Genomic DNA, 24,202 nt, shown 5'->3' with positions numbered 1-24,202 from the left:
TGAGAAACATACACCAATAGAGAGCCAACAGTATTTTTAATATACCATGTCAGGTTAATTAGAAAGTTGATGTTGATGATTTTCCCTCACTATCCATTACAACTCTTCAAAAACAAAATATCTTATAAATGATTTTATTTGGAGGCACTGTTGCAGTTTTTCTACAAACCATTCTTTGGAAGATGAGACTTTAAAGTGTTGCGTACCATAATATCAAGGATAAATTGATGGATGAATGATGTGCTTGAAGAGGACATGTTTTGCTCTGTAGCAGGAATAAGGTGAATCTCATGGAAAACATTAAAATGCAGCTTTTTAAACATTAAGTTTAGTTAACAGGTAATGAGCGTTTGCGGGAAAATGTTTCCCTAATTTCCTAACTAAAAATGCAAAACAATCTTATGCCATTCCATATGTTTTTACAGAATTCCTCAGGTTTTTCCTTTGCTTTTAGGGTAAATGTGATCAGGACACGTTGCTATTAGGTTTCAGGACATTCATCCAATTGCAGGTGGTATTTCTTTCCTTGCAGGTGAATATTGTACCAACCTGTCATGTCTATGTTTGTCTTTGGTTTTTGGATAACCACAGGATGATTGTCAGGATTATTTTTAGTGTTGCGGTTGCCCACCAGTAGACCTGCGGTTATCACCTGTTGTATGTTCACCTGCACCCTTGCTGCGGTTTAAGGCCTGACATGAACCATTTACCAGAGGTTACACTCGGGGTAGACCGCCTCAGGATGATTTACACGACTGAACCTTGATGTGAATACCAGCAACAACCCGCTTCTGTTGCCAACATGATGAATGCAGCTCTCAGGGTGCTTGTTTTTACAGATGAGGGTCCAAGGGGTTGCATGTTCATCAGTTTCATTATGTACGCGATGACGTCCCGTTAAAGAGTGTCATTGTTTGTTGTTTGTATCATACTAATTATTAGCAAACACTTTTAAGTTGTCTTTGACATTTGAGCCACCTGTTTTCTTGCTTTCTTGCAATGAGACGGGCTCGTTCAGGATTTCTAGCCACTCTTAATGTCCTCATCTGACCCGTGTCAAAGGTTCAGGGTCAGTGCTTCCGTGTAGGACTGAGCGATAAAGCTTAAAGATAATATCCGAACAGTTTTCAGTCTTTGGATATTCATTGGATTTTCAGTCTTATTATATAGTAGGGCTGTCAAAAGATTAATCGTGATTAATCGCATCCAATATATATATATATATATATACTGGAGTAACAATGCTAAACATTCAGCTTTGCATCACATAAATAAATTATATTTTAAAGTATATTAAAATAGAAAACCATTATTTTAAATTGTAGTAATATTTCACAATACGACTCTTTTTTCTGTATTTTTGATCAAATAAATGCAGGCTTGATGAACTGAAACGGACAGTTCAAATTGATTCATAGTCAAAGTTAAAAGTATAATTTAATAATTTTTTTATTGTTATTATATTGTTTCATACTTTAATATTTGTAATGTTTAATTTCATATCGCTAACAATATAATTGTAAATAAAGGTTGCCCTTCCAGAATGACCTTTGAAAGAGAAGTCACCAGGGCTCCGTTTCAAACATTCCAGGCATCTTCAGAGACACGAAGGCATGCTGGGTCGGGCCAGGTCTCAGCGCAGACATAAGATGTTTGTTAGTTATGGATAGCAGGTGTACGGGCTGTCATCAGCAGGTGCCTGCGGGCCGAGTTAGGCCAGGTGATGGAATCCGGTCTGGAGATTGACCAGGCCGCTGGAGAAAGGCTTAGAGCAGAGCTCTGAGACGGACTGAGATTAGGGAGAGATTTCCGTTTATCACTGAAGTATTATGGAGTGGTACAGTGGTCTTATTAGGACTGGCTGGAGATAAGGATGTGTATGGTTTCCATGCAAGATCATGTAAATGTCTGCCATGTCGGAACGGGCTGTCAGTAAATTGAGACCTGCTCTGAAAAAGAGTTAATGTTAGATAAATAAGATGGGACATATATCAGCCTGACTCAGAGCACAACAATTATAATAATACATGTATAATATTTATGTGTGAATGTATATATGTGGCTTGAAAAACATCCACACACCAAACAAATTCAATCTTCCATGGACTTATCCATTGAAAATTATTAAATTATTTTTAAATTATTATTAAAAAAGAAAGTGACAGCAAAATACCAAAGTGTACTAACAAAAATGTGAGTGTACACACAAAAAAAAGAAAAGGTTTCAGTCCATCTTCAACTTTCTTCAGTGCTAAAAGCTTGAACATTAGTCAACATTTATACATGTCAAGGCACCAGAATGATTAGCTAAATCAGCTGGCTAGTTTATTGATTATACAATGACTGATTCATTAACAATTACCACCCACATAGGTAGAGTAGTCTTACAAACATGATCCAGCACAAAAGTACAGTATATACAAATATGTTTCATATATTGGAGCAGAACTTTTTCATATTTTTTGCCAGTTGGCTATATCATTTCTTACAATTTATTTACAGTATCATATATTATATCATAAGTTTCCTTTGTTTTACAACGTTCAAAGTTTTAAAGTCTTAATTTATTTAAACTAATAAATAATATGGCTACATGATATGTTGAAATTATCGGAATATCGTGATATGCATAACGCAACGGCTTGGGATAGTGGCATGATTTTAATACTCCAAAAGATTACAAAAAGCCCAGTTTTTCCCCCCGACTAAACAGTTGAGAAAGAAAGAAGTATGTAACAGTATATTGGATCTGTGCAGCTCTTAAAGTGACAGCAGCCTAATAAACCTGCTTCCGTCTGTGTGATTAATGTCAATCAAACATTGAAAGACAAAGACAAATTCACACACTGCCCTTGACTGAATACCTTGTGTAGCTTTACAAAGAATGAATACAGTGTAGACTAAGCAGTGTTTTATTTTGACTTTTGATGATTCAATTTTAACTGTTGGCAAATAACCTTAATGTTGGTCTACCTGAAACCCTGAACCCCTCTAGTTTACTCAGATGTTAAAACGACACTTTAAAGTTAGTCATATTTTTTTCTCTCTAATACTGGTCTTACTGGTCTTTAAAGTCAGTTACATGAGAAGGTAGATCGTTCTAATTTAAATCAGAAAAACAAGTGAAATTAAAGCTGCAAGCAGCATTTATCAGTGTTCAAGCAGTTAAGGCCTTTAAGCACATTAACGTTAAAAGACATTAAGATTTATTTAGCAAGCATTTAACCACTGACATTATAGATGGAAAAACACCATTTACAGCCAATACAGGCAATTTACCATAGGAAATATATGGTTTAAAAGCTTTTTAACAGTTATAGCGCCACCTGTTGTCCGATCTCCATGAAATTTTGCATGCTTGTTAATGATGTTATTGGACATATGCTCACCAATTTTTGTGAAATTCCGAGTTTTTATTTAGGATTTATAGGCTTTTGAGTGTATTTTGACACACCCCTTTTCTAAAAGAGCCAATTATAGCCATGCGCAAAATGCAAAAGTTCAACTTTTTTTTGATAATTATTGATCTAGAGAGTCCAGAGAATTGTCCTAGACTGGTCTGGTTCCGATCGGGCGAAAAACCAGGGACTAGTTCGCAAAAGTAGGTTTTTAACGTAATTGCAAATATTTAATGAACGATTCAATTGACAGCATTAGTTCTAGAGGCAAAGTTGTTCAGAATGAGGAGATCTTCGTGATTACAGAGCCGTAAAACTCGTTAGCGCCAACTAGAGGCCGATTTATTTCAAATTTCTTACAGACCTCTTTGGCCACGAGTTGAACATGCCCGACGAGTTTCGTTCTGATTGGCCTCCGTTAACCTTGTCTAATAGGTGCTTAAACTTAATTGGCCAATGGCGGCCATTTTTTTTTTAGATACGCCAATATCCTTCTGGACATACATTGGGCCTTGGGCCAAGACACTGCATACCAAATTTCAAGTCAATCGGACAAACGGTCATGTGTGTATTTGTTTTTTCTTGATTATAGCGCCACCATGTGGCCAATCGACGCGGTTTTTGTATTGTGACCTCAGATTGACCTCCTACACATGTGTACCAAGTTTGGTGAATAAATCTCCGTTACTTCTTGAGTTATAGACATTTTAGAAAAATAGGCTCCTCCCACAACATTCATTTAGCGCCCCCTAGCGAACGTGGATCAATAATTCAATTTTTTTTCGATAATTATTGATCTTCAGACTCCAGAGAACATTTCTGCACTGGTTTGGTTCCGATCTGGCAAAAAACCAGGGACTAGTTTGCAAAAGTAGGTTTTTGACAAAATTCAAAATGGCGGAAAATCTATCATGGCGGAAATTAAATCGGAGATATACGTTTTTTTCTTCAGGTGACCAGCTTTCCAATGATATAAGACACTTGAGTCTGCGACATACGGTCTTGGAGTTATGACCAGTTTTGCGCTTTTGGTTGCTATAGCGCCACCTATGGGCCAATGGGGCTCATACTTTGATAACCTCTCCTCGATTTTTGTACTACCATCTGGCAAAGTTTCAAGTCTCTAGCACTTACGGTTTGGGCTGCACAACGCGTTTTACGGCAGAAGAAAAATAATAATAAAAATCAGTACAATTACAATAGGTTTTCAGCACTTCGTGCTTGAACACCTAATTATTTCTTGAGACAGTCTTAACATGGCGGCTAAGGTTATGCAACTGGCCACAGTTTTTGTCAATGTGATTTCAGACCGTTGTGTATTTTCTGCTGTTTTACTGTAAGCTGTATTAATGTTCTAAAAGCAGTGGATCCATGTTTGTCTAACTTTATCCAACATGTGGGATGTCAGCTTGCTTAAATGAGTTGTTTCACTCTTATCGGTCTTCCTGTTTACAGTGGTTGATCATTTGTGTTTAGAGTGCGTTTAGATATGCTGAGACCTGTAGTGAGAAAAAACAAGAGCTTTTCAGTGTTTGTGTGCTTTACAGCTCCACATCCACAGCTGGAATAACATCTTTTATCAAGAAGTCAAATCAAACAGAAGCACTAGTCATGCTTCAAGTCTCATGTCACTTATTAAGGAGAAAACTTCCTGTTCACATAATGAAAGTATGAGGCGGATCATTGTTACCAAGTAAACAGCCACACAGACCTTTTTTATGACTATCTAGACTTTTTATCCTAGAATTAATCTCGTTTTTTACATTCCCTGAAGAAAATGTGAATGGTATGTATGTACCAATGCATTCAGTCTTTCCCCACTCTCTTAGTGTGTTGCTAATGTGAGTTAATATGCCATTGCTAAATATGAGCAATATTAATAATAATGTTTTCCTTCACAAACACCACCGATACAAGACATGTGATCTTCAGGTGCGGGACACCTGTTAAACTATAAACTCAGTTAGTTAAGGCTCAGCACCTTTTTCATGAACACTTTATCAATGACAGGTCGAGGTCATTGATAAATGTGAAAGTGACATTGGGAAACCTGATGTGCTCCGTCAGCATTAAGACGAGCAATTAAATGGAGCGAGCAAATTTAACACAAATGCCAGATGGTTGAAAAGAACACACATATATATATTCAGCTGTCAAAACAAATGGTAAGAGCCGATGGCTTCCAGACTGTGTCAAATTCCTCACTTTCATCTGAATCAAATTTTGCAAGACACGCTTGAACTTTGAGAATTCATAAATAGTTGTACTTGGAATGACACAAGTGAAATCTGACCCACGTTGCCTTGACTTTATTTATTTACCACATTTGTCCTCAACCAGTGAGAAATAAAACAGCGTTATGTTTGTGGGTTCCAAGTCACAGGCTTGCCCGTGGTAAAATCACTGTAACGCACGCCCTCTTTTGGCTTATTAACACCGTATCCCACAATGCAATGTGCTTGACTTGACCTTCCAAGTGTAGTGTGATGAATGGTAATTTCAGCCATGATATCTTCTTGACTTATTATTTGAGTATTTTTTTTTTTTGGATTGAATACATTTTTACACACACACCAAAAAAAGCCAAATTACCTTTAATTTATTTAAATAAATAACATGACAGTATATGAAGCTAAAAATACACCAAGCCATGATTTGTGGAAAGACTAAAGAGTGAATTGATTCATAAATGTGTGTTTTCATTTCTACTGAGAAATGAGTCTGATTTATATTTGCTTGGTCTTTTGTATTGACTCATTAGTCATATTTGAATGGGAATGGTTTAGTCATTGACTGAGGCAGCTGCCTGTGCTTTTAGACAGCTGTGGAGAAGGCTTCTTGTTTGTGTGTTCCTCAGATTTTCTTAATGCTCTAGTCGAAGCAGAGCCAGAAATGATGGTCCGCCATCCTGTTTGTGAAGCACAGAGCTCATTTGTTCATGGGAGACGGGATATTAGTTGTGGCAGTGGTCTGAGCTGCAATCCTATTATAATGGACTTCAGCAGATTGCGAGTTCCGACAAAGCAAATCACCTTTAAACATCAGTGACTTTCCAATCCTGCTTATGAAATGGTGAAAATGAGGTTAGCGCTCTCGTTGCCCGTTTCTAAAACATGAACCAGTGATGATTACAATCTGTTTGTGACTGAAAATTAACATTTTTATTTCATCTTTAAATCTGTAATAGCAATACTCATTGATGTAGTACAGTTGTTGACTAATATAAATAAAGTCACTAATGTGCATCATGTGAGAAATAAATAATTCGGGATTAGGAATGTTAATTGGCTGTTTCGTATGTCTTTTTTGGTGAAAATAACCAGTGTTTTGTGGCCATATGTTTGAAATCAAAATTGACCTTCTTCATAATTCACAATAATGTTCCTTATTGAGCACAATTCCTCTGTGCATGTTTTTCCAAATGAAAGCAAAATGTTTGTCTTAGTAACCTTTTATCCAAATAGAATAAGTTGCACCGCCAGTCATGAATTCTTCTTTAGTCTGTTTCTCAATCCCAGCAATGATAAAATAAGGCCAGTTGTGTATTTTCTTCTTGGAAATATGTCATATAACAGTAGTAAAATGTGTCCACATTAAAGTCCCAGAATTTGCCCTGATGTTTGTGTTCTCTGTGTGTTGCAGGTATCCTCCTCCTGCGTTCCCGTTGCCAACTATGAACTGGTAAGCACTTCTGTGGTTGTTTTGATGACCCTTTTGTGATGGTTTCCTAGAACAGTCGTCTCTCGGAATCTGCTCTGTTAATCAGATTAATGATAAAGAGATGTTTTTGCCTATTTTGGAGGCCAGAACGGATCATCCCACAACCATTAATATTTATAAGAAGGAAATAAAAGCTTGGGGTCTTCGGTTCAGATCTCTCCCAAGACCTAAATAAGCCAGCGGGAATAACAAAGCGTGAGCGATAGCATAGTGAACATTCCTTTTTTGGTTTGAATTGTGTTTTTGGTCTCCAAAAGATCTCTCTCCTCCTCCTCCTCATGTATGCTCTCTGCGCAAGGCAAGCCAGAATCCATCATTACTCTGCCCGCGTTCATGAAACAAGTCTCTTGTTGTACACAGTGTGCTCGGTATGGAACTGATAGCTTTAGTTGATTTTGGGGGGGAAGTTTGGCTTCATGAGCTGGACAGGGTTTGGTTAATTCTCTTTCTCGTTCCCTCAATCACTTCTCAGATGAAGCATGGCATTGTAAAGTGCGCAGTGTGAATGCAGGTATGCAGGGTCGCTGTCGGCACACGCACCGTAAACACACACTTCAAATCAGTCAAATCAACTGAACTATAAAAGCTGATGTTCTGAAGTCAAGTGTGAAAACTGAGAGAGAAAAAATATGATTCCTGAGACATGGGACAAAACTTGCCACATGTCTGCAAGGAATGATGTTGAATATGTTAAACGTTCTTCACTTTCCATTTTCTCAAAAATTGTGTTTTATTTTCTTGCTATCACAGATATCAACATCATCAGATATTATCTGTACTGCCATATCAATAATGTTATATATAATGTAATAATATTTAATATTTTAATCGAATTTTTAGCTTCATTTATTGAATCATCATCACCGAAAAACTGATGGTGCTGACAAAAGATTTACATTGAACATCCTTTAAAGATGCATATATTTTCTACATTAAATTTAATATTATAATCTGTTAATATGTTATATATAATATTCAAATATAGAATTATATCTTTTAAACTATCTTTAATTGTGTTTTTAATATTTAAGTATTATTAATATAATTAACATACATGTAAAACAAATACAAATATTTATTGGTTTGTTATTATTTTAATTATTCATATTAATATTTGAATATATAAGCCATACAATTCAAAATATTGTGTGGTGGACAAGTTCAAGTCACTTTTTTTGCCGTGTTATTTATTGTTAATTTATTTTAACTTTTTTTTTAATGTAATATAATTTATGATACGTGTGTGTATATATATATATATAGAGAGAGAGAGAGAGAGAGAGAGAGAGAGAGAGAGAGAGAGAGAGAGAGAGAGAGAGAGAGAGAGAGTTGATTATATATATATATATATGTCTTATAAATATAATATGTTTTTATGTATATTAGAATTAGGACAGGTTGAGGGCAGGATGTTTTTTGTTAATAATGTGCTCATTTTGATAAAATAATAAACATAAGAATATTAGGTAACACACTTTAGTTTACGGTCCGATTCTCACTATTAACATGTTGCTTTATTGGCATGCATAATACTAATATTTTTCCTGTTTATTAGTACTTATAAAGCACATGTTAATGGCTAATTCTGCATGACCATATTCTACATCCTTAATCTAAACCAATACCTAAACTTAGCAGCTACCTTACAAACTATTAATAAGCAGTAATTAGGAGTTTGAGGCAAACATTGTAGTTAATAGTGAGAATTGGACCCTAATTTAAAGTGTGATTGAATGTCGATTGTGTTTAGATTAATATCAGAGTGTAAATGTTGACAGGTAAAGTTGAGAGGTGTTTTGTCTGAAGTGATGGGAGTGTTACAGTGGAGGCCTGTGGCAGCGGAACTTCACTGGGATAAATAAACTGGGATCTTAAGGACAACAGTGGCTGTATTGATGAAGGAAACTCATAGCAGCTGTCCAGATAGACAGTGAAAATGAAGAATCTGCTTATGTAAGGCTTAGACCTGCAGCATGAACATCTCAAACAAACAAACACACACACACTCACACACACACACACACACACACACACACACACACACACACACACACACACACACACACACACACACACACACACACACACACACACACACACACACACACACACACACACACACACACACACACACACACACTGCCTTCAGCAAGGACAAAGCTGCTGAACTCTCTGTGTTTACAGTGACGCAGCTCAGTGAAGCCAAAAACAACCCTGTTTAATGGCTTTTCAGTGAATTCAGGAATATTTCTGGTCGGGCTGAATCTCGTAGACCTGCTTTCTCCTCGCTCCATGTTTGGTCAATTCTCCTCCACTAAATGAGTTGGCTGGCTGGTGGCTAGACCTGTGATCTGAGGCCGAATAACAACGATCAAATGTCAATATGAATGTTCAATTTTGGATGAAAAGGTTCACTGTTGGTGTTATGATCTAAAAAAAACATAACTTCACATCATCAAGATAGCTAATGTGTCAATCTAATGATTTTATCAATGATCTGGTGATGATTTTGGCAAAAAGCAAGTATTTCACATTTTAAGTATATATTTTGTTGTTTTATGATCATTGTGACATGATATGTATTCATGTGCATAAGGGTAAATTAAACAAAACAAAAGGCACATCTGAGTTACATTTCAGCCCAAAAGAGAAAAAAAAATATTGTGTTTGCGCTTTTATTTATTTTTTTATTATAATTAAAATTATATAAAATAATGACATTAACATATATTTTTATATTATATTAATTATATTATAACAATTATTTTTACATGATCATAATAATATTTGTTGTACTACATTTCATTTAATTATATACAATAATTACATTAAAAGATTTAGAGGAATTTGCAGGATACTGCGTATGTGCAGAATGTGCTGAATTGTTATTAATGCAAAATATATATGTATTTATTGTTATTACTATAGATTTTGGGTGAAATATGACCTGCCAGTTGCATAAACGGCTAAGACTAGTCTTACATGTTAGTCATCCATGTTTTTTCTTTAAGACTGTTCATAACTTTTTAAAGTTCTGAAGACACGGTCTTCACATAATGTCTTTGTTTATGCAACTGGCTGGTCATGTTTTTGTGAGATTCACTCATAAACGGACCTTATCAGTACAAAAGTACAGAGATGCGTTACGTTCCCTATCTAGGGTGATCTGCTGTGTTGTACTTTTTGATATGACTCGAGTAGACGTCCAGACACATACATTACGTGGGCGTTATCTCAATAACATGCCCTCTACATGAAGACATGCTTCAGGCTTTCTCTCTCTCAGAGCTGTGTACAGTACCTTTCTCTAGAGCCATCTGGTCTGCGTCTGCTTCACCACAATGTGATATTGGCCATAATTGGCCATGAGAGGGTGAAACACATGCCGGGCCTCGGATGACATTAAGCAGACCCAGTCTTTCTGTGTACATTCTCAGTGCCCAGGCCCTTTAAGGCTCTCTCCTTCGCATCCTCTCTCGCTTTCTCTGCGCATACGATACTTGACATGTACGAGTCTGTTTTGTGGGGTCCTTCCCCTGTTGTGAGCGTTAACCCAGGGTCAGAGGTTTGCTTTGGGACGTTTCTTTCCGCAGGTTCTCACAGTTCAGAGTTGTTTAGCTGAATACCATCTTCAGAATTCTTTCCGTAGAACTCTCCCGGGATGGAAGGCAGGCACGGACCCTCCATTAGCATGATGTAAACACAGAGTGCCACTGAAAGCACAACGTCTTGTCTGTTTACATTTTTTCCATCTCTGCTGCATTGTGCCGGAAAGGTTGCAGGTGGCCAGTAAAACCTCGAGAGAGAAGCAGCTGTCACTGATGTCACGTTCCTCACCTGCACCATAATATCCATCATAACCCCCGGGTCAGATACACTGGAGACCTGGTCGACTTTCCCCTCCTTGTTGTCGATTTTTTTTTTTCAATGGTTGTTTGAACCATGCCTGGACATTAAGCAAACACGTTTAAATCATACTGTAATTGACTCTTGAGGTGCTGACCACAGGAATGAAACAACATGTCCTTTTTAGGTGTTCTGTGTGCCGCACTTCGACGGATATCTCCAGATCTTTGAGCCGAACAGCTGCTTGCCTCCTCAAACAACTAATTTCCACAGTTTATGAACCAAAACAGAGTTATCAGATAATCCGATATGATGAGGGGTTGCAAGGGAATCAACATTCTTTTGATGACCCTAAAAAATGAGCAGTCAACCATTTCAGGACTTCTCCATTTAAAAGGGGTCATATTTATTCTTTTTTTTTTTTTGATTCATTATTATTTTAAAACAATTAATATACATAATCTACATATATTATTACATTTTATGATTTAATTATTATTTTATTTTATTATTATTTGTTTTCTTTTTTATGCAATATAATTTATAATTGAATACAATGATGATTATAAAATCATTGTAAATTATCATACAATTTTAGAATAATAATAATAATTTAGTCATTGTTTTTGCAACAATTTTTTATAATATTAGTCAAAGGTTTTGTGCACTGTAAACAGTCTTAATTTTCATTGATCATTTTCTATCAAATCTCTGATTAAACTGCCAATATGCAGTTGGTGCCTTTAAGGTTTCTTTTGTCTTTTTTTGGTCTTCGGTAATATCCTCGTGGTTGAGTTACATCAAATTATGACAGATTTATAGAACAATTGGCACTGCTTTTTTAAAATGTGGAAACTGCAGAGCGGTAGGTGCTACACAGCCAGAAAATGCACAGGTTTGACAGACTTTACCTCGTACACTTATAGTTAGTTGTTGTTCTAGTTCCTCTGCTCTTCATCTTAAAGGGATAGTTCACCTGAAAATAAAATGTTTGTCATCATTTACTCACCCTCATGCCATTCTGCAACTCTTCATCTGTGTTCCCGTAAAAGAAAGTCGTTGAGTAAATGATGACAGAATTGTCATTTTTGGATGACTATCCCTTTAAGTTTCTGAACACTTTATAGTGATAATGGTCGTGTTCAAATATATTTGTCTGGCTGGCTAAAGGAACTTCTATATTTAATGAGCCTTTTTTGAAGCTTGAAGTTACAGTACTTAAATAGTACATTATATATGGTAAATACTATATTAAAGTTTTATCTATAAATTGAAACTATTTAGATACCTCATGATATAACCACTATAAATCAACAGAGTATGCACTGTGCTGTTGGAAAGGAACATGCACTTCCCGTAGCCACCAATAGGTGGCAGCAGACAATATGGAGTGTGCACGTTCACTTCTGGCTCCAAATGCCTCCTCCTCTTTGTGGTTTCCTTTTGTTTCCGTAGCCTTGCGCTGTGTTTGAGGACAGATCTGATCTACATCGTCGTCGCAGTTCTTTAAGCAGTTCAACTACGTCAGTGACTAAATGTCTAAGCACTCTGAACATAGAACAGGCAGTTTTTCCCATCATTAGTTGGACAAGCACATGGTACATTTGACAAAATGCCTCTTTTAACTGTGCGGTTTAAGGAATTTTCATTGGGATATAAATCTGTGGCCCACAGAAATGCACATGAAAGCTTTTAAAAATGCCTTTTATACCTGTTGCATACAAATTATGGTCCGAGGGGTGATTTAGGACAAATAGCTGCTGATCATCGGTATTCCAGGGGGGAAATAAAGGCACAAACTAAACTGCTCGCAGTGAAACATAAAACTACAACTTAACCCGCATGAAGCCGAAATGAAACAGAAGCACACAGGGAGCCTTGTTCTAAATGCAGAGAGACTAGCAAAACAAAGGCAGAGTATTTCGGGATCCCAGAAGAAAGGCTGGGATACCACATTAGGAGGGAAGGAACCAGTCTCACCGAATTGACGTGGACACACCCTCATCTCCGAAACTGAAGCGCTTCCCCATCTCTGTCTCTCCTATGACTGTGGACACTACTTAACAAGCACTTATGCTGCTTTCCATCCAGAGTCAGAAGTGGGATATTCCTGGCTTCTGACCGTAAAGGAGTCATACTGTACACCATGCTAGAAAATCCAGTTTTAGTGTTTTGAAACATGGTCAATGGTTTTTAGCTGGACAAAGCTAATCAATAGCTGGTAAAGGGGCGAGTAAGACATGTTCCTGGATCAACGTATTTTGTTAATCCTGGAAAAACAGTCCTAACCCTATCCCAACCCCTAAACCTAACCCTACTCATAAGTTATTCCTATACACTCTATCCCACACACAGATGCAGAAGCACCTAACCCTGAGCCTAAACTTGACATATACTGTAAACTTGTCCTTCAAATCTGATTGGAAGATTGGAAAGTTGTTCCAGGATCAGCACAGATGTTGATCCAGGAACATGTCGTACTCTGTTAAATTATGTTCACCAGCTGGGAAACCATCTTGGACCAGCAACAAACCAGCTACTAACTGGTCATACCAGCATATGATGATCAAAATGTTTTGTTGAAACATAGTAGTTTGTCAACTATCTAATGACCATCTTAGTTATTGGTATTTTAGGGCTACAAAAGTGAATGCATTAATAAATGGTATATTTAAAACTATTACATGTTTGATACATGTGAGTTGCAAAGTTTTATTATAACCTACCATATGTCTAAAACTAAAATGAATTTGTGGCCATTTAAAAATATGTTTCTGTTTACTGTGTTTATTTAATTTGTTTGCATTTCAGTTTTTGTTAATGACAGCACTGCTAAATAAGAATATATGTTTGAAAAGCCAGCAGACCTTCTTAGCTAACATCAGAAACCAGCTAAAATCTTTTAAAAACACAACTACCAGCCTAAGCTGGATTTTCCAAGAGGTTTGCAGGTTTTTGGCTTGTCATAAAACAAGTCTCCTATGTAAACTATGCTATGCAGTGCTAGCATTTGTTCTGCAGATGTCTATTTTTCAACAGAGAAGATGTTGAAAACATCACAACATTACACAGCAAATATCTGCAAGTTCAAACTGCTTTTATGATGATGCAAAAACTAAGACTAATGGATTTACTTTATTTTCTTCAAATGTAAAGGTGTAATACTGTGTATATCTCTCTTTACTGCCATCTTTTTGTACCGTCATACATCTGCATCATCTCTGCAGAATCTAAATTGGGGGTTTCTGCACTCTTTCCAGTAGTGGTAAATTCAGCCTTTCCCAGTTGAAGGCAGCATAGCATTATACCATTTTAAAAAGTGTAAACAAAATCTATTGTGATGATATAGAATCAGTGTAGCAGATGACACTCGTTTTGGAAATGTTGACCTGCCTGTGTGGATTTCGGATAGAAATATTAATTATAATGATAATAGTGCATTCATGGTTTCACATAAGTACTGTCTGAGTTTATTTTAGCTACACGTCATTTTAAAGGAGGCTCTGTTCACTCAATTTGTGCCTTCCTGCTAGGAAACTCCCTGTGCTTTTTTTTCTTTCTGCAGTATTTACTTAAGTGGGCTATAATTTGCGTTCTGTGGATCGGTTCAAGCGAATGGTATGATCATATGATGAGCTGTGTCAGTCTGGACCAAATTAAGTCAGTCACACATGCATTTCTCCTTCTTTTTGATCAACTTGAGCGGCCGACGGGGCACAGATCTGCCCCTGTAATCCTGTCAGGCGGCCCTTGTTAGTCGTGATCACTAAGACATGCTTCACTATTCTGTGGCTCATATACTTAGGGATAGGAATTTTTCAAAACACAATACCTTATTCAAACTTTGACACATAGTTTTGCTTAAGAATTGCTTCCTTTCAGTTCATGAGTTGGAATTGGCCACACTCACAGGAAGGGGAACTGGAATTAGAATAAGTTGAATTTAGTGAATTACAGTTATTTTAAGAAAATTTTAGTGTTCTTGCAATCTGGTCCATTAATTAGTAAATAAGTATAGTATATACAATTTATTAAAATAATAATACAGGTGACATTTTAAACAGATATACATTTTTTGTTTATCTATGAGGTGAATAAAACCTTCAAAACATGCCTCCATCTGTCCGTCCGCCCGCCCAACCCGCCCGCCCGCCCGCCCGCCCGCCCGTCCGTCCGTCCGTCCATCCATCCATCCATCCATCCATCCATCCATCCATCCATCCATCAACCCACCCATCCATCCATCCATCCATCCGTCTGTCCGTCCGTCCGTCCGCCCGCCCACCCGTCCGTCCACCCGTCCGTCCACCCGTCCGTCCACCCGTCCGTCCACCCGTCCGTCCACCCATCTATCAACCCATCCATCCATCCATCCATCCATCCATCCATCCATCCATCCATCCATCCATCCATCCATCCATCCATCCATCCATCCATCCATCCATCCATCCATCCATCCATCCATCCATCCATCCATCCATCCATCCATCCATCCATCCATCCATCCATCCATCCATCCATCCATCCATCCATCCATCCATCCATCCATCCATCCATCCATCCATCCATCCATCCATCCACCCACCCACCAACTCGAAAAAAAACTGCATGTTTTTTCTCCTGCTTAGTTTCAGGAAGATTTCGAAAGTTGATTGCAAGATCAACTCAGGCAATTATTGTGAAACAACAGGATGAAACTGACCTCACCCGACGCACTCTGTACAGGATCGTTGTCCACTAAGCTCCAGTATGACTGATGGAGCTGAAAAAGATCAGTTCTTGTTAACATTTTAAGAAGCAGTCTAAACCACATAAGCCTGAAGGAAGTCTTGCTGAGCATGTAAGACCAGAGCACTGACTTTACTTTGGCAATAGTAGCCTTATGATTAAGAATCTTTGCCACTGATGTACAAAAATTGCAGCTTTTATCCAAGATTGTGGTGACTCAGGATTTGGAGGGTTGCTCAATGCAAAATATTGCTCACCATCGTTACTATGGTGCAAAACTCTTAACCCAATATCCTGGGAAAATGTCTCTGCAGTCAATACATAAACATACTGTAAGCCACGGTTATTGTCTTTTTGAAATTTTGAAATTTTGAATTCTACTTTTACATGATCGTTGTCTCAGATATGCTCCTTTTTACATTCACTTCAGGTCGATTCTGAAAATAAAAGATTAAAGGATCAAAGAAAGATGAAAGTAAACACCAAAAGACATAGAAAGCAGAAGAGGAGAAGAGTTTACAAAACACTGAGAGCAAGTTGAAGCAAGATGAGAGAGCGTGTTACTTCTTTTTTTTTTTTGTGTAAGTTTTAACATTTGGAGCAGTGGAGAAGAAAAAGACTCCCAGCGGCACCATTATCATGCGTCTGATCTGCACACGGTTCTCAGCCAACCCGATCTTTTCATTGATATTCCAGCCTACTCCCTGAGACTGAAACTAGATTTTGTTGTTGCTGAGGGGAGTTTATCCGTGAAATTATCATACCTGTGAATTTGCATGCTGGCTTTAATTGTGTGTTGTTAACCTCTCTGAAAATCTCTGCTTTCCATCAGATGTGGTTGTAAAAACTTCTGCAAGGAACTTCTTGGCAAAGGAGAGACAGATAACAGAGATAGGCGATCTAGAACAGCTCAACAGGTTCTGTGTTGTTCCACCAGCAGTACTGCATCTAGTGGACCGAAGTCTTTGTGTGACCAGTGAGGGCTATAATGGGTTTGGTGGTGGTCATGCTAGATGGACATAATGAGGCGCTCAAAAGCTCACAGAAATGTGATGTTGCCAAGCGCTCTCGCTCGGTGTCGAGGGAGCGGATGCGCTCTAGTTAGCGGTTGAGCCTCAGCTCTGGGAGGCCGTTTTGGGGGCTGCAGTAGTGCAAACTCTACAGCTGGGGTATAATTTCCCTCCATCTTTATTACTCTTGGAAGACTGACTTAGAGAGTGTTTTTTCTCAGGAATTGAGACTGACATGTAGGGTCTCTTGCGGAACACAGAGATTTGATGATTCACATTACATCACTGACCGCTAAGACCTCAGTAGCCTGAGGTTTTGTCTTTCGGCAGAGGCTGTTTTGAATCTCTTTTAGGTTTTGGACCATTCCCTGGATGCATTTCACATCTTCCACATTTCACATTTATGTACTGTACATATATATATATATATATATATATATATATATATATATATATATATATATATATATATAAACAAAATAATATATTATTTGTTTCAAAGTGCATCAAGAAAGGCTTTATCGACAAACGTTTCCTTTTAAGTCACCTTTTTAAGGTTTTCTTTAGGTTTTGAATGATTTGGATGCTGGTCACATCTTTTATATCCATTACATCTCCTGACTTATTCAACCGTGCCCTCGAGTTCAGCGGTAGTTTAAAGAACCGCAGAGTTGCCCGTTACTTGGAAAGTAAAGCAGCACATAGCGATCTCAGCACTATCTTGCCCATGTCTTGCCATCTCTACATGGTGATTTCTTGTGTTCTTGTGCCATCTCAGACTTACATGGGTATTCTGAGGCTAGCCAGACTCGAGCTGGCCCATGAATGACATCATGGATTCCTGGGGGCCAGAGTCCTCATAAATAATTACCTTTCTCTGGCTCAGGGTTGACGGGGGAATAAACTGTGCTGCAAATCCTGCGCTAAACTTCTGTATATGGTCCTCCTCGGCCACTGGGCAGATTCCCCCCTCGTTCACGGTGACGCTGGAGCTATGCGCTCTTGTCTAAATATTTACCCAAGCTGTTTAGTGATGCACCTACACACTGGACTCAGCCCATGTCTTCTCTTTTACTCGTTCGCGATGTTTGATCTGTGTATGATAGAATTACCTTACCAAATAGTGTACACATTGCATTTACATTTATGCATTTGGCCAAGAATTTGCATTTGGCCATTGATTTGATCAATATCAGTTCATGCATTCCCTGGGAATTGAACCAATGACCATGCTGTTGGTTGCACATATGCTCTAATTTTTATGTTTGATTGTACATTGAGTTATGATTAGTTGAATTGCATTGAAATAAAATTTTAATGCGTTAAAATGTTTCTGTAAAATATATGTAGGGTACTAGGTAGATCAAAATTAGTATGCATCATTGGTGCATATAGAAACAAACTCTTGAAGAGAGTTCACTCTTCATTCTGAATCTGGAGAACTTGTGTATTGCCCAAAGTGTTTCCAGTTGTTTCTACGTGTCAGTGTCTTACCTGCTTTCTTTCTTCTGTTTTCTTTACCTCAGGCACCCAGCAATGACCTCCCTCTGAAGCTTATAGAGACAACAGTGAGTATTTCAAACCATGTTTGAATGTTGACATGTGTATGTATGTTTTCTTAACATCAGTATGGCCAATGGCATGTTTTGTAGTTCACACTGCCTTCATCCACAAACTTTTCCTTTTTTCACTCACCTTCTTTAAAGTGAACATTGACAAGCTTGTTGGGTTAGTGTGAACATGACGGCTATGTTTCCAACATTCTAAGTACAACAGCCAAATGTAGAATGTTTGAAGTGTTGCCGTTTGTTGGGTCAGTTTGAACACGGTGTAAAGTCATTACTGACAGCTTCAGAAATAACGGCTTTAAGATATAAATATTTAGGTCTTTAGCTAACACTGTTTCTATGCAGCTTCTGTAGTCTAAACTTCACCAGTCTAAACCTCACGGAGTGCTGAAGCTCAAATTATTGGTTGGATTAGCTAAACACAGCCTCGCTGGGGCTATCATGACTGCCCAATGAATATGCTTTAAAGGGACAGTACACTCAAACCCCCCCCCCCCCCCCCCATCAAAAAATAACCTGTATGATTTTTACAGTATGTAAATTATGTACAGTATGTACTTATTCCAAAAGAAGTTTCTTTCAGCTCTCTTCCCATAGAACAGCAGTTCAAAGTGACCACATCTGTTATGTCATGTTGCTTTTAACATCATACATGCTTGGAACAAATAATGTAATGACAGGATGTTCATTTTTGGGTGACTGTCCCTTTACTGATTAGCAGAGGAAGAGATCCGAGTTGTATCTTAAGCATGTGTGTTCACTTGTGCCGCAGCCCCCCTCTCAGAAGCCCCTCCGTCCACCCCGCTCCTCATCCCCCTCATGCCTGGGTGAAGAACACTCACTCCAGACGCAGCTGTGGATGACTAACTGCCTTGATCCAAATAAAACTCAGACTTTCGTTTGGAGCCGTCCATATGAGCATGAGTATGCTCAGAGATTTAGGGACAGAGCAACAGACTCTTATAATCCCCCTGAAACATCATTAGATCGTTTTATTGATACAATATTGAGCTGGAGGGTAGCCAAAGGAAATGGCGAATAAAGCAAAGCCCTACATGTAACCAGGGGGTGTAAGAACAATCTGAAAGTGGGTGGGGCGTTTCAAACCTTATCAACTAGTAGTCCAAAAGTCTGTGTTACCCTTGGAATTACTGCCATGTTTTCGTTCATTCCACAGCCAGTTGGTAGAGGCTTATGACTTATTTTTTTAAATCGTTATTTCATGTGAATGGCAAAAATGGCTTTTTTTAATACCTCGACCAAGCAACTTTAATAGTTATGAAACAAATATTGTTAAATTATTATTCATTATTAAATTATAAACATGTAATACCACAATTAATTAATTCTTCATATGATTTAAAGTTAAGAATTATTATGGTATGGAATTGTTATATGATTCATTTTCGAATTCCACTGGTTCTTGCTGAAGCTCAGACGTGATGCATAACACGAGAATGAACCTCATTGGTTCTCGCACGTCAAGTGAACATGCTTGAACTTCCTTTAACTGATGTGTGAGTTGATGAATGTTAATGTTAATAAAAGCCTAAATTAAATCGATTGAGCGTCTTCAGAAAATGTTGACTAAATAGCTCAATTAATATGGATTAGTCAAAGTCAAGGTAGTAGTTGTGATGCTGTCAATGGAGGGACAGAAAGCGCTCAGATTTCATCAAAAAGTCTTCATTTGTGTTCTGAAGATCTTGCGGATTTGGGAAGACATGAGGGTGATCAATTAATGACAGAATTTTTTTTATTTTTTTTTGCTGAACTAACCCTTTAAACATGATATGCTGGGGTTCTAATGACACACCAAGCCGACATAAAAGAACTAGCGGCGATGAAAGCTGTCTGTGTTGTCGTCTCTCGTCGGTTGCTTCTCGGCCAAAAATTTGCACTTAAACACTAAAAGGACTAAAGGTGACCGTCAGCTAGCATGCGCCTATGTGTAAGGAAATATCTGTCTATATCATCAGGCATCAATAGGCTATATTCATCATTCAAAAAGGGAAAGCAAAAGTAGGACTGCATATATACAAACCAGAAACAAAGCAGCGCGTGCTCACCATTCTGATCACTTTCCTCATTCCAGGCAGCTAATGTTGTTATGAAAGTATTTGTGCATTAGAATGCATTAAAATAGCCTTCTGTCTGTGCAGTCTTAATATCTTTGCTCGCTTTCATCACTTTTGCTTTTATTACCGTGCAATGACTCATTCACTCAGCTGAACAGCCACTCAGATTTCGCTCTGCCGATTCCTCATCCTCAGTCGTCCAAAATACGGCCGATATTGTCCAACTAGTGCCAACAGTGCGGAACACACCACAAAAACTGGGCCGGTCGATGCCGAACGACGGGCCTTAACTTTAATTCAAACGGATTCCTCCAGGCTTTAGTGCCCTGATGCCAAAAAGCTGTATATTGCTGTGAATTAAAATACGTTGAGCTTGTCATTTATCATGCTGCATTATTCTTGGCATTGTGCGTTTCTGTGAATAATCCAGAATATAGCTCTCTAGATGTTTGGAGCAGTGTATGTTTGCAGCTGTGTCAGGCAGTAATACTCATTCTTGAGGCATCATGGGAAATGTGCACCACCCTCACCTCAAGGGTCTCTCATGGTCAGTTAGTTGTGGTTATGCTGATGTCTTTGATTCTCAATAACATTGCTTTTGAATCTAAAAGTCATTTTGTCATATGACTTCCTGTGTCATGTTTTTAGTTCAAGAGCTTGTTTTTCAAGGAGAGCTTGATATCATGCTTGTCTGTTTTTCTCTCATTTCTCATTCAGACCATAATTCTCCTGCTGAGGCTGTGATTGAGATAGATATATTTTGAAATTGGCTTTGGTTTGACTATAGTCATTGGATTTGCATATTATTCTTTCTGGCTCTGATTTGGATGAGTCGTATTATGAGGAATCACATTTTTCCTAAACCTTTTGTATAAAGGCTTCATTGTACTATGAAAACATACTGTAACTTTCAGAAACTCAAAACGTCCTCCATACAGTAAAAAGAGCATTTATTGAAGACTAAACCGCAAAGATGCTTTCTGATCTTCTGACGTCAAACCGATGAAGACAGTAGTGTACAGCCGCCCACATTTACACGTCAACAACACCTATTTAGTATTCAGAAATTTGGTCCATAAAGCCACAGCGAGGTAACATGGAGGAAGTGTAGATGTTTTTTTTTTATAAACACTAGAACTTGCAAAAGTAAAATGTTTAAAGTTCATCAAATAATTTGTATATTTTCATAGTTTCTTTACTGTGTTAATGTATTTCCTATTGAAACAGGAAGTGACAGCAGGACATATGAAAGGGCTTGACACAGTATTACTGGAAGCTTTAATTTGCTCTCTGCTGCTTTTACCCGCCGTCAGGTGATATTGGAGAAGGACATTCTCATTCTTTGGAGCATTTGATTGATGCCCATTGGTGCAAGATGAGTCATCAATATTGTAGGCCTTAAAACGGTACATTTTAAACGTGTAAATGTGCATTTAGTCACCTTTTAAGAGTGTACTTGCCATATAAATTAAATCTAAAAATGGTGGAGTGTGTAGCTTTTCAATCATGTAGGAAGACACATCATTGCTATATTCCAGGATGACAATGTCAAGATTCAGGCTCAAATTGTGAAAGAATGGTTGGGAAGGAGCATGAAGAATAATTTTCACACATGATTCGGCTCCTCTGAGTCGAGAGCTTAAATACATTGAAAGTCTTTGGGATGTGCTGGAGACTTTGCAGAGAGCTGGACTCTTGCATTATCAATACAAGATATTGACCAAAAATGAATGATGGACATACAAATTGTGATGTGATGTTATTTCCATCAAGAGATCCATCAATAAAAAAATGTAAATACAAAATACTTGGTTAGATTTGCAATGTTAATAACAGTGGAAATGCATCATCACACTCTGTGAAAAAGGTCCATTTCACATACAAAGTGAAATTTGACATAGAAGTCTTAAAGACATTGCTGCAAAATAACACAGCGTGCTTCAGGGTCAGCGAGAGGATGGAAAATGATCATGACTAAAAATTACAGCTATTTTTAGCATCGTAAGTGGACCTCAGGGATGAAAACTATGTATAAACAAAAAAAAAGTGCGATCTGACCTCTTTATATTCTTTATATACTACATTTATATTCCAGGGAAAGCAAGGTGATGGGCCATGGTTTCCTGGAGGTGACACAACTGTGAATTGTTGAAGTTGTGAGGTCAGAATGATCATCTCCTGCAGTCAGCTGCTGAGTGTGTGACCCAGAGAGAGAGCAAAGGCTAGACGGAAGATCCAAACAAACGCGGGTGGCAGCAGCGCACACACGCACGGCATGGGAAAGAGGGAGGGGAGAGGTGCCGAGGAACAAGGAGGGGCCGGAGAGGGAGGCGGGAGGGAACAAAACAAGGGAAAGAGTAACTCTGCAAGTGGGAGAAGGAAGAAAGCTGCGGTCCGCTTGAGTTTGACGCCAGGCATGTGGCATCTTCGGCACAGCGCAGAACCAAAATAGAGCCAGGAACGTGGGGCGCGCTTCGGGAAAAGGGGAATGCAAGGAGAAGGGAACCGTTACTTCCCGACCATGAATCCCAGCGGCTCCCTACGGAGGCGCTTGTCCTCCTTGCGTGATGCGTGGAGGTGGAGTACGGGTTACCTGTTTAAGGTAGGCCTTCAGGTTTCCGCCTGACTTTGATTGTACGCTTTACAAATGAAATGTTCTAAAAAGGAGCTCCCGCAGCGATGCAATAGAAGAACCTTTTTGGGTGTTCAGTGAACAGTTCTTAAAATAACTTTTCCTCTTTAAAGAACCTTTTGTGCAATGGAAAGCTTCCATGGATGTTTAAGGTTCTTCATGCCAACCAAAAGCCTTTATTTTTAAGAGTGTTGGTCTTTGTGCAGTGGTAACTTGTTCCTCAAAGCTATCCCTCGCTTTCTTCCCTGCGCTCTCTGATTGTTCATTTTTCGGGCCCGCTCGAAAGCAGCGTTTCCAGCTGGTTTTGATCAAGCCTGGCTGAGACCCCGTCCAACCCCCCACCCACCCTTTCTTGGCCGTCCTTCTGGGGGTCGCAATTATCGGCTGATTAAGGGAATGTTTTTGGAGCCGGGCACGGTGTGGCGAGAGATGGAAGGTGGACCCTGTGGATGGAGAGAGGGGGTTTGCAATGCCAAGGGTGTTTTACTCGAGTGTGTCGCAATATCTTGCTCAGGCTATAAGTGAGCGACTTTGGCAATCTCTTTTAGTATGGCTTATTTGTGTTTCTTTGCGCTTTATGAGTGTTCGTAATGGCCTGGCCCAGTAATCTATACACACAAAAGTGTGTTACACTACAAAATGTGTTAATGGTCTTTTACAGTCTGATCATTTGAAGCTTGATTGGTCTCTAAGTACTATATGTGAAAACAATATTTTGGGATTCTTGGAAAAGAGGATTATTTAGGAAACTAATGCTGTGTGGGAACATTACTTAATAAATCCTCCTACACTGAAATGAAAAAGGTGTAGGATTTGCTTTTAAAAAAACTGTCACTGAGTTGTCACTGAGAATTGATTTAATTAAATACACATTAAATTAAACGTGAAATTTTGAAGTAGAAAGACTATGAAAAATAACAACGGTACATATAGATATATACACAGCGTAAATAGGCTTAGAGTGATAGTTCACCCAAACATAAAAAGTCTGTCATCGTTTACTCACTATCATGTCATCATGACTTTCTTTCTTCTGTGGAAAGAAGATATTTTGAAGAATGTTTCGACCGTTTTTGCTCAATGAAAGACAATGGGAGGTTACTGTTGTTTTAGACCCCATTGTCTTTCATTGTATGAACAAAAACATTGACACTTTCTTAAAAATTATCTTCTTTTTTTGTGTCCCACAGAAGAAACAAAAAGTCAAATAGGTTTTAAAGGC

The 24,202-nt window shown here is 38.3% G+C and overlaps 1 protein-coding gene across 16 annotated transcripts in view; it reads left to right on the top strand.

The window, feature by feature from the left end:
• tns1b (tensin 1b) overlaps positions 1-24,202 on the top strand; it is a 129,345-nt gene that overhangs the window by 30,139 nt on the left and 75,004 nt on the right. For 9 of the 16 annotated variants that reach the window (XM_079618621.1, XM_079618620.1, XM_079618615.1 and 6 more), the window contains exons 2-3: positions 7,041-7,079; positions 18,229-18,270. Coding sequence is in view for 12 of the 16 variants with exons in the window: in XM_079618627.1 (XP_079474753.1) it covers positions 7,041-7,079; positions 18,229-18,270 (81 nt within the window). In the remaining 4 variants the exon portion in view is untranslated. Of the gene's footprint in view, positions 1-7,040; positions 7,080-18,228; positions 18,271-22,713; positions 22,951-24,202 lie in introns of those variants that run through there. The other 7 variants (XM_079618619.1, XM_079618624.1, XM_079618623.1 and 4 more) reach the window with 3 other exon arrangements.

The sequence above is a fragment of the Phoxinus phoxinus genome (genome assembly GCF_949152265.1).
Source record: "Phoxinus phoxinus genome assembly, chromosome: 7".
NCBI classification, from domain to species: Eukaryota; Metazoa; Chordata; class Actinopteri; order Cypriniformes; family Leuciscidae; genus Phoxinus; species Phoxinus phoxinus.
This window is presented reverse-complemented; position numbering and strand designations above follow the sequence as displayed.